We start from the raw sequence: 9,958 nt of genomic DNA on the forward strand, positions 1-9,958 counted from the left end.
TAGCCAACCAAGTAGCCAATGTCACATCTTCTTTGGAACTTGCCCAAGTGTTGGCGCTTCTTGTAGATGTAGAATTTGCATCCAAACACTCTAAAGAATGAGACATCGGGCTTCTTCCCATTGAGCAACTCATATGGTGTCTTCTCTAGGAACTTGTGAGGAAAGAGCCGGTTTGAAGCATAGCATGCGGTGTTGATTGCCTCGGCCCACATCTTCTCCGAAGTGTTGTATTCATCTAGAATTGTTCTTGCCAAGGTGATCAATGTCCGGTTCTTTCTTTCTACAACCCCATTTTGTTGTGGTGTGTATGTTGAGGAGAACTCATGTTTGATTCCCACTTCATCACAATACTCTTCAATGTTGGTGTTGTCAAACTCTTTGCCATTGTCACTTCTAATCTTCTTGATCTTGACTTCAAATTGATTTTGGGCATTCTTTGCAAACTTCTTGAATATTGATGCAACTTCGGCTTTGTCTTGCAAGAAGAATGTCCAAGTGTACCGGGAGAAATCATCAACTATGACCAAGCAATATTTGTTGCCTCCAAGACTAGCATATGTGGTTGGTCCAAATAGATCCATGTGAAGTAGCTCAAGCACTCTTGAAGTAGAGAGATAGGCCTTGGTTGGATGAGTGTTTGCAACTTGCTTGCCCGCTTGACATGCACTACAAAGCTTGTCTTTTTCAAATATCACATCCTTCAAGCCTCTAATCAATTCTTTCTTCATCAACTTCTTGAGTGTGTCCATTCCAACATGTGCTAACCTTCTATGCCACAACCACCCAAGTGAAGTCTTGGTGAATAAGCAGGTCTTGACATCAACTTCATCGGATGAGAAATCAACTACATATAAGTTGTTGTGTCGGAAGCCTTTGAATATCACTTCATTCTCATCTTCCTTGGTCACAATTACTTCCTTCTTCTTGAATAGGCATTCAAATCCAAGATCACAAAGTTGTCCAACCGAGAGCAAATTGAAACTCAAAGATTGCACATAGAGCACATTGGTGATGGAGTTGTCATTTGAAATAGCATCCTTTCCTAGTCCCTTGACCTTGCCTTTTGAATTGTCACCAAATGTGATCTTCTCTTGGTTGTCAACATCTTCATCAAGAGAGGTGAACATCCGGGGATCTCCGGTCATATGTTGAGTGCAACCACTATCAATTACCCAATGTGATCCACCGGTCTTGTAGTTCACCTACACACAAGAGATCAAGCTTGAGATTTAGGGACCCACATTTGCTTAGGGCCCTTGACCTTCTCTACTAGTTGCTTTGGCACCCAAATCTTCTTTGGCCTTTGCTTGTTGGGCGGCCCCATGAAGCTAACCTTGACCTTGCCACTCTTGTCTTTCCTTACAATGTAGTGAGCATTGAAGGCAAATGGTCTTGCATGCTTGGGCAAGGGTGCTGGTAGTGGTGCCTTACACTCATGAGCAAAGTGTCCTTCTTGACCACACTCAAAGCATCTCTTTGGCTTTGGCTTGCTTGGTTGATCATGAGTGGCTAGTGACTTGATGAGCTTTGTTTGATGAGCCTTGTAGCCAATCCCACTTTTATCCATCTTCATGACGGTGTTCATGAAAAGCTCACTTTGAAGGTCCTTTCCTTTTGTGAACTTTGATAACCCCATGGTTAGATGTTCCTTCTCTTTCTTGAGCTTGTTGTTCTCTTGAGTTAGCTTCTTGATGATTGGGTCATTGTTGCTAGCTAACTCATCCAAGATGAATGTCTCATCTTCTTCTTGCTTGTCATACATCAAACCAAGCTTGAGATATTGATTTTCTTCCTTGAGTAACTTGTTCTCATATGCAAGCTTCTTGTCTTGATAAAGTGACTCAATCACAATGGTCTTGTGCTTGGCTTGGTCTTGCAACTCTTTCTTGAGCATGACAATTTCATCCTTGAGCTTGATAGTGTCCTCATAACTCTCGGCCACTACCACTTTCTTACCTTTGCAATCAACACATTTGCTTGTGCTCTCCACAAGTAAGTCATCACAAGATGTGGCTACATCAAGCTAAGCAACATGGTTAGTAGCAACATGTGTTTCATCAATTGCAAGTTCATAAGCTATCTCAAGGTTGTCATAGTTTGCTTTTAGAATTGTTAGCTCTTCTTTCATTGCTCTATATCTAGTGATAAGCTCATCATGAACACTCTCAAGTTTATCATGTTTTTCTTTGAGCTCTTTTAATGAGAGTTTGAGCTCCTTGAGCTTAGTGGTCATGATTTCATTTTGGTCTCTAAGCTCATCACTAGACTTAAGCTTTGCTAGAAATGTTTCATTTTCAAGTTCAAGTTTTTCATTTTCACTTCTAGATTTTCTTATGACTTTTGTGTACTTGTTAAGCAATTTTACAAGTTCATCATAAGATGGTGGTTCAAATTCACTATCACTTTCACTACTCTCATCCTCACTTTGTACCTTCCGGTCACCCTTAGCCATGAGACATAGGTGTGTAGAGGATGTAGATGGTGGTGAAGATGATGGTGATGAAGCATCGATGGCAATGGCGGCAACCTTCTCATCATCACTCTCATTGCCAGAGGAGTCACCACTTGAGCTCTCAATGTCGGTGAGCCAATCACCAACAATGTAAGCCTTGCCATTCTTCTTCTTGTAGTGCTCCTTCTTCTTGCCACCTTTCTTCTTGTATTGCTTCTTGTCATTCTTGTCATCTTCACTTGAATCATCTTGCTCTTTGTTCTTCTTCTTGTATTTGTCCTTCTTGGGCTTTGGACATTGATGAGCAAGATGGCCAAGCTCACCACAATTGTAGCAATCCATCTCGGAGATAGGCTTTCTCTTGCTACTTGTGAAGAACTTCTTCTTCTTGGAGTCAAAGTTGACTTCATTCTTGTTGAGCTTATTCAACATCTTTGTGGTTCTTCTCACCATGAGGGCAATAGATGCATCATCATCACTTGATGTTGATGACTCAACTTCAATCTTCTTGGCCTTGCCCTTGTGAGAAGCTTTGAGGGCCAAGTCCTTCTTCTCCTTCTTGGCCGATGAGGAGCCATCTTGGGGGTTTATGTGCATGTACATCTCATGAGCATTGATCTTCCCCAATATGGCGGTTGGTGTAGCGGTGGAGAGATCGCCTTGGTGAAGCACCGTTACTATGTGCCCATATTTCTCAATGGGAAGCACACATAGTATCTTCCTTGTGACATCCGCCGCACTCATTTGAGTGAGCCCAAGTCCATTTAGCTCCTCTACAATGACATTCAAGCGAGAATACATTTCATTAGCTTTTTCTTTTGGAAGCATTTCAAATGTATTAAGCTTGTTCATCACTAAGTGATAGCGTTCCTCGCGTTCACTCTTTGATCCCTCATGGAGTGCACAAGATTCCTTCCAAAGAGCATTGGCGGTTTTGTGGCTCCGAACGCGGTTGAACACCTCTTTGTAAAGGCCTCTAAAGATGTGGTTTTTGGCCTTCGCAATCCACTTCTCGTTTTCTTGCTCTTATGGAGTAAGAGCGGTGTCTTTTTCCGGAGGGGTAAACCCTTCGGTCGTGGCTTTTAGGCACTTTACATCACATGCCTCAAGGTATGACTCCATCCGTATTTTCCAATACGGGAAGTCATCCCCATCGAACATGCGTGGCGGTCCATCCCCGTTAGACATCTTTCTCTAGGCGGTGAAGCCTAAATAATGAGCACTAGGCTCTGATACCAATTGAAAGGATCAAGATGCCCAAGAGGGCTGGTGAATTGGGCTTCTCTAAAAATTTAAGCAACCTATAAGCTCCAATTCAACCCCTTGTGCCTAGAGTGACCTAGAGAGCTACCGGATAAAAGTTTTGCAACCTAGTTCCAATCCTATTCTAGCAATGCAATTCTAAGAATGTAAAAGCACAAAGTAAATGTTAGAATGTAAAGGAGTAGTGGAAGAAAGTGCTCGACGATGTTTTGCCGAGGTATCGGAGAGTCGCCACTCTCCACTAGTCCTCGTTGGAGCACCCGCGCAAGGGTCTTGCTCCCCCTTGGTCCGCGCAAGGACCAAGTGCTCTCTACTGTCTGATTCTTCGACACTCCGTCGCAGTGAATCGCCCAAAACCGCTCACAAGCTTGACACGAGCCACCCACAAGAACTCCGGGCGGTCTTCGTGCCTCCAATCACCACCGAACCGTCTAGGTGATGGCGATCACCAAGAGTAACAAGCAAAGAACTCTCACTTGACCCAAACAAGGCTCTAGAAAGTGGTGGATGCACACTTGACTCTTGGAATTCACTAGAGAAGGATTCTCTCAAGAAATCACTCAAAACTCAATCTTCTCTAGGCTCTTGCTGCTCTCTTGCTCCACAACAAGTTTCTCAGATGTTCAAATGGGCAAGAGCCCTCTCATGGACGAGGTGGACAAGTATAAATACTCCCCACGAAGTCCAAAGGTCAGCCAGCCGTTTTCCACTGAAAACGGGGTCACCGGACGCTCTATATGTTGCACCGGACGCTCTGCACCGAGCGACCAGGGCTCCATAACGGCTAACTGTACCTGCGTCTGACAGGTCACCGGACGCTAACTTTCAGCGTCCGGTGGCACCGTCCGGTGCTCGGTGGAGTTTTACAAACTCTCTGAGTACGGGACCAGACGCTACCCGGTGCGTCCGGTGCTCAGGGGAAGTTTACAACCTCCCTGGGTGTTTGACCGAACGCTGCCCAGTGCGACCGGTGCCAGCGTTCGGTGCCTAACCCTAGGCACCGAAGACTCCCAACGGCTAAGGACCTCACCGGACGCACTCACAGAGCGTCTGGTGCCCCCTTAGGCACCCTAACTTCGTCGAAACGCGATCGCTCCAAAACGAAGTTGGTTCCTCTCGATCTAAGGACTATCTCTGAGCTGCCTAGTGCTAGGTTTACCAAGTGTGCATCACACCTAAACCTAAAGCCTTGCCTAAGTAAAGCTACTAGATCAAAGCCCCTCTTAATAGTACGGTCAAAGGAAAACAAAGTCCAAAACTACTCTAAGTGCCCTTCTTCACCATATGGCACTTAGACCTAGTCTAGTCTTGACGATGTCCACCCATCCTTTGAAAACAAAAACGATTTCCACTATTAAGTAGGCATGTACGTCCCTGTCCATCGAGTACCCATTACCATGACCTTACCTATGACTTTGCCTTTGCAAAACACACGTTAGTCATAGTAATCAACATTGTCATTAATCACCGAAATCACTAGGGGCCTAGATGCTCTTTCACAAACATTGTCTCATCATAAATAACTAGGCTTAAAAGATTATCTCGCAATTTACAAGCAAACTGTGGAATTAGTTTTTGTTTTCACATATATTTAATGCTTCATACATGTGCTGCAAGATTCGATGTGACGGAGAATCTTGAAAAGTTTTTGGTTTTTGGGGTGAACTAAACAAGGCCTTATGTGGAGTCCAACAAAATTGGATTTTTTATTTTATGTTTTTTATGATTTAATATGATTTTTCAAAGATTTAGTCAAACTAATTTTAAAAGAAAAAGATAAAAACCATTGTCACTGTAGCAAAACCGTTATTCATTGTAGTAAAACCGTTATTCGAAACCGCTCCAGAGAGGTAAAATGTATAGTTTGAAAAGTTGAGGAAGGTGATTTGTCCAGTTTTGGAGTTGATGGAGGAAAATCGGACTTTCGTAAAAGTTAAGAGAGGAAAAGTAGACTTTTTCTAAGGGCGAATACCAGACTAGTTGGCCAGAGTGGGTTAACGGAACCATGGACCCTGCGTTGAGAGACGAGAGGTCACAGGAGAACTCGGTGACCCGCACTCATGCCTCAAGATGGCAACGGGGAATTTCCCATCTGGTTTTTGCTTCCCCATCTCCATCCCCACGGAGGTAAAACCTCCCCCATTAAGGCTCACGGGGAATGTTTTGTTCCCATCCCCGTCCCCGTGCAGGGAATTCATCTCCAACTCATCTCCAATGGAGAACTTGTCCCCGCTACAGGATAAGAAATAGTTCTCAAATCAACAATCCAAAGGCACGAAAATACTAAGTAAATGTATCTTGCAACAACATCAAATAGGATTGTAGAATAATTTACAAATCACAGCTCACAATGACAAGTCCCTGGAAGGAATTCTCACAAACAGAAAATAATATGGCTCAGCACCTAGACGTTGCCTTCCTGGCTTCCTGTAGATCGAGCAAAGAGTGAGTAGAGAGAGAACATCGAGAGTTTGGCCAAGGATAAGGTCACAGGGATGCGTTCATGCCGGCCGAACAACGCCTGTCCTCTAGCTTCGCCACGGTTGTGAAGAAACTGGAGCACGAGCCTACGAGCCAGTCAGATGAGCACGAGCCTGGGGCGAGCGCGAGCTGCATGACGGCATCGCCGGCTAGTGTTTGCAAGAGCACCTAAACCATGAGGGAAGGAGATCGAGAGAGTGGAGCGCTGCTGCGGCGGCTACAGGTGAGGAACTATTGAGAGAGAGGATAGAGTTAGTTGGTTAGGGTTACTCTTGCAATATATACTCTGCTCTTGGATTGGGCCTTTGCGGGCTGCTAGTAGATCACACGTCTTGATGGGCCTCGCTAGTACTTAACAAATTGGAACGGGGACGGAGGACAAGCGACCATTCACGCCCCGTAAGACCCGACGGGGGATGCATTTTCCCCGTATGATTCCCCGTGGGGAAGAAATTGGTTCCATCCCCATCCTCTAATAAGGGAATTCCCCGCGAGGAATCGGGTATTGGGTCTCCGTTGCCATCTTTGCTCATACCACACCACGCCGTCCAGCTGTGGTTTCTCTCTCCCCCACAGCGTGGCCTCCATTCCTTTGTCTAGAAGCGGGCCCCACGCCACCGGCGCGGCCTCCCTTCATGTCTTTCGTGTCGACGGAGTGAAAAAATTGTGCCCAAGCCCAAATGACGGCCAGGCGGGCAAACCCTAGATCTCAAACGACTTCCGTCTTCTTCCTTCACGCATGCTCTCCCTCGCCCCATGTCCAAACTCTAGATCTCAAAACAAGTTTCCTTCCTTTCACCTCACTAAGTTTCCTTTCCTTTTTCTTACTCTCACTCTCACTAACGCAGCCACACTCTTCCTTGCTCCCCAATGGAGAATCTCGATCCCATGGGGAAAGTACTCGCCATCGACGACATGGTGGTTGAAATCGCCTTGCGTATCCCTCCCTCCGACCCAGCGAGCCTCGTCCGCGCCGCCCTAGTCTCCAAAAATTGGCAGCGCCTCCTCACGAGCCCCGACTTTCTCTTAGCCTACGCCGAACGCTACGGCAGGCCGCCGTTCCTGGGATACTTTCACAGCAGCCCAAGCCCACTGAGTGGTCGTCAGATGGATCGTTTCGTTCCTGCCGCCGCCGCCTTCCCAACCTTCTCGCCGGACATCGGCACGGACAGCTGGTACACTCTCGACGTCCGCCAGGGTCGCGTGCTTCTGCTCCGCGTCACTCCCGATCTCATAGTTTGGAAACCGATGAGCGGTGAACACTTTCTCCTACCTCGGCCCCCGCGCTCGTATCAGTACCAAGCCGGGGCGGTAATGTGTGCTAACAACCCACAGTGCAGGGATCCAGATTGCTACGATGTTCATGATTTTCGTGTTATTTTTGTGGGCTGTGATGATAAGCTTGTGACCTTCAACAAGAGGAAATTCTTTGAAGGGAATGAAACCTGGGCGTGCATCTACAGCCAGGAGACAGATGAATGGGGTGAGATATATGTACTGAAGGATGATCGTTATACTGAGCACCCGCTGTTAGAGCACAATCCTCCTGTGCTCCATAGAGATGCTCTCTACTTCACTCTTGAGATGCATGAGCTGCAGGGAGAAGAGGTGCGAGCAGCCCTGAAGTTTGATCTTACTGTCCAGAAACTATCTGTGGTGTTTGCCCCTGAAGGTGCATATGCAGATTTTGGAATGTTTTTTGGAACTTCGGAAGGTTTTGCATTTGCTGGAATTGCAGAAGAAGATGAGGATGAAGGGACTGAACAGAACACCATATCTATATGGAGCCTCACTGATAGTGACCCAGCTGTGTGGAGTTTCAATAGAGATATTAACTTGGAGGTCACACTTCCGCCCGGTGCAGTCCAGCCAACATATATTCCGACACCGGTCGGTTATGTTGATGGCAAAGCAACAATCTGTATTGATTCGGGAGGAAGAATTTTTTCAATTGAAGTTGGTTCCTTGGAGACTAAAGATATTGGACCAAGCACTCGATCTCTATCTGTTCTCCCATTCGTGCACTTCTACACGCCTTCATTGCCTAAGGTCTTCCCTAAACAATTATTTCTTACTTTTTCTCTCTCGCTTTTTGCAATTGTTTAACTCTGTTTATTTATTTTTGTATTGCAGCCAAAAGACGATGGAGATAGTGGATCAAGTAAGGTTTATTCTCTGTTATGGTCCTTTCTGTGCTTTGACGTTTGCTAAGTCTCAGTCACGACATTTACTTCATCAAAGTGGTTATCAATACATGTTTCATTCAAAAAATCTTGTTAGCAGGCCTCACGTTTTTCTGGGTGTTGTATGTTTGACTTTGCAATTCTTTTAGCTGTATGACTATCTCATCAATGTAGCATTGCTTGCACAAGTCTCTTGTGAATTAGAATTTATAGGCAGCAAAGAATACAATGTGATGTGCTAGCTTAAATCATGACAGGAATTAGGCGGAAAGCACAAACATTTCATTTGTGTTAGCTATACATGCCTTTTTAGTAGCAGTGGCGACATGCAGTTGAAACAAGTCGTATGCTCACTTTTAGATCATTCAAGGTTGTATGAATTGATTGACTTATGTTGCAGGTATATGTTGCACGTGTACCTTTTGATTATCTTTATTAATGCATTTATTTAGCCATGAAAATAGTCCTTGTCCATAAGACTCCATATTTAGTTATTTACACTGGTGATATTTCTAATTGGTAGCTCAGCCTCCAGTAAGGTGTGTGTTTTATTTATGTACTTTTCAACTTACTCAGCTCAAACAAAGCAAATTGGGCCTTCAACTAGGCTTTTTGCTGTAACTTTTTAAACCAGTATCTAGCTTGTTTGAACTCAAGCAATGAACATGCTCTGAAAAGTGATTAGGCTATTATCTGATTGGATATTGTTGTGTGCCCTTTTGTTCTTTGACAACTGTTGAGTCTCTTTATCTAAAATGTGATCAATAGATGTTTGGTGCAAAAGTTTTTGTTAGCATGCTACCATTCCTTTTTGCATGCTGTATGTTTTATTCTGAAATTGTTTTAGCTCTATGGCTAGCGGATCAATGTGCAGCATTGCCTGCAGGTGATTGAAATTTCTATATGAGAAAACATTATTGAACAAATATTTAATTCATCCTAATGGTGTATCCTTTTGTGGTAGTAATGATAATGTCAAATTGGAAAAGGAATGTGTGACAGAAATTTCTATATGAGAAAACACTATTGAACAAATATTTAATTCATCCTAATGGTCTATCCTTTTGTGGTAGTAATGGTAATGTCTGATTGGAAAAGAAATGTGTGACTGAAATCTCTATTATGAGAGAACATTATTGAACAAATAGTTAATTCATCCTAATGGTGTATCCTTTTTTGGTACTAATGGCAATTTCTGATTGGAAAAGAAATGTGTGACTCACTTTGTGGATTATTGAAGCTTGCATATCTTGGTTGCATTCATTTTGCTGTAAATATATCCCGCGCCTTTGGTCTTTTCCCTTTAGGATTGATACTTGTACTGTTCTTGTGGCTGGACACTGGTTATATTAAAACAATCTCTGCAATTATTTTTTATTAGCAGCTTTATTTACTCAACCCACTCGTGACAGTCCAAGTAATGCATACTGCAGACTTAAAATATGCTTTTAGTTGTAAGTTTTTTAAACTGCTATCAATGTTTCAAAACAAAATGATATAACCATATTGGATGGTCCAATGTAACATTTCATTGGTCGCATAAAGGATTTCAATAGTTTGCATTGATGAAACTTAGGAT

General features: G+C 44.0%; 1 protein-coding gene across 1 annotated transcript; it reads left to right on the plus strand.

The window, feature by feature from the left end:
• Positions 7,085-8,818, plus strand: LOC8064282. The gene is made up of 3 exons (XM_002452231.2): positions 7,085-8,038; positions 8,330-8,362; positions 8,780-8,818. The coding sequence occupies exons 1-3, from the start codon at positions 7,085-7,087 to the stop codon at positions 8,816-8,818; spliced, it is 1,026 nt and encodes a 341-aa protein (XP_002452276.2).

Source organism: Sorghum bicolor, chromosome 4 (assembly GCF_000003195.3).
Source record: "Sorghum bicolor cultivar BTx623 chromosome 4, Sorghum_bicolor_NCBIv3, whole genome shotgun sequence".
In the NCBI taxonomy this organism is placed as follows: Eukaryota; Viridiplantae; Streptophyta; class Magnoliopsida; order Poales; family Poaceae; genus Sorghum; species Sorghum bicolor.

What these genes read in the sequence shown, in the direction of transcription:
- LOC8064282 (XM_002452231.2), top strand. Translation starts at nt 7,085, where the DNA reads ATGGGGAAAGTACTCGCCATCGACGACATGGTGGTTGAAATCGCCTTG. An exon ending in ATAGAGATATTAACTTGGAG is followed by an intron (nt 8,039 to 8,329) that starts GTCACACTTCCG and finishes TTTGTATTGCAG; the next exon opens with CCAAAAGACGATGGAGATAG. An exon ending in GAGATAGTGGATCAAGTAAG is followed by an intron (nt 8,363 to 8,779) that starts GTTTATTCTCTG and finishes CTTATGTTGCAG; the next exon opens with GTATATGTTGCACGTGTACC.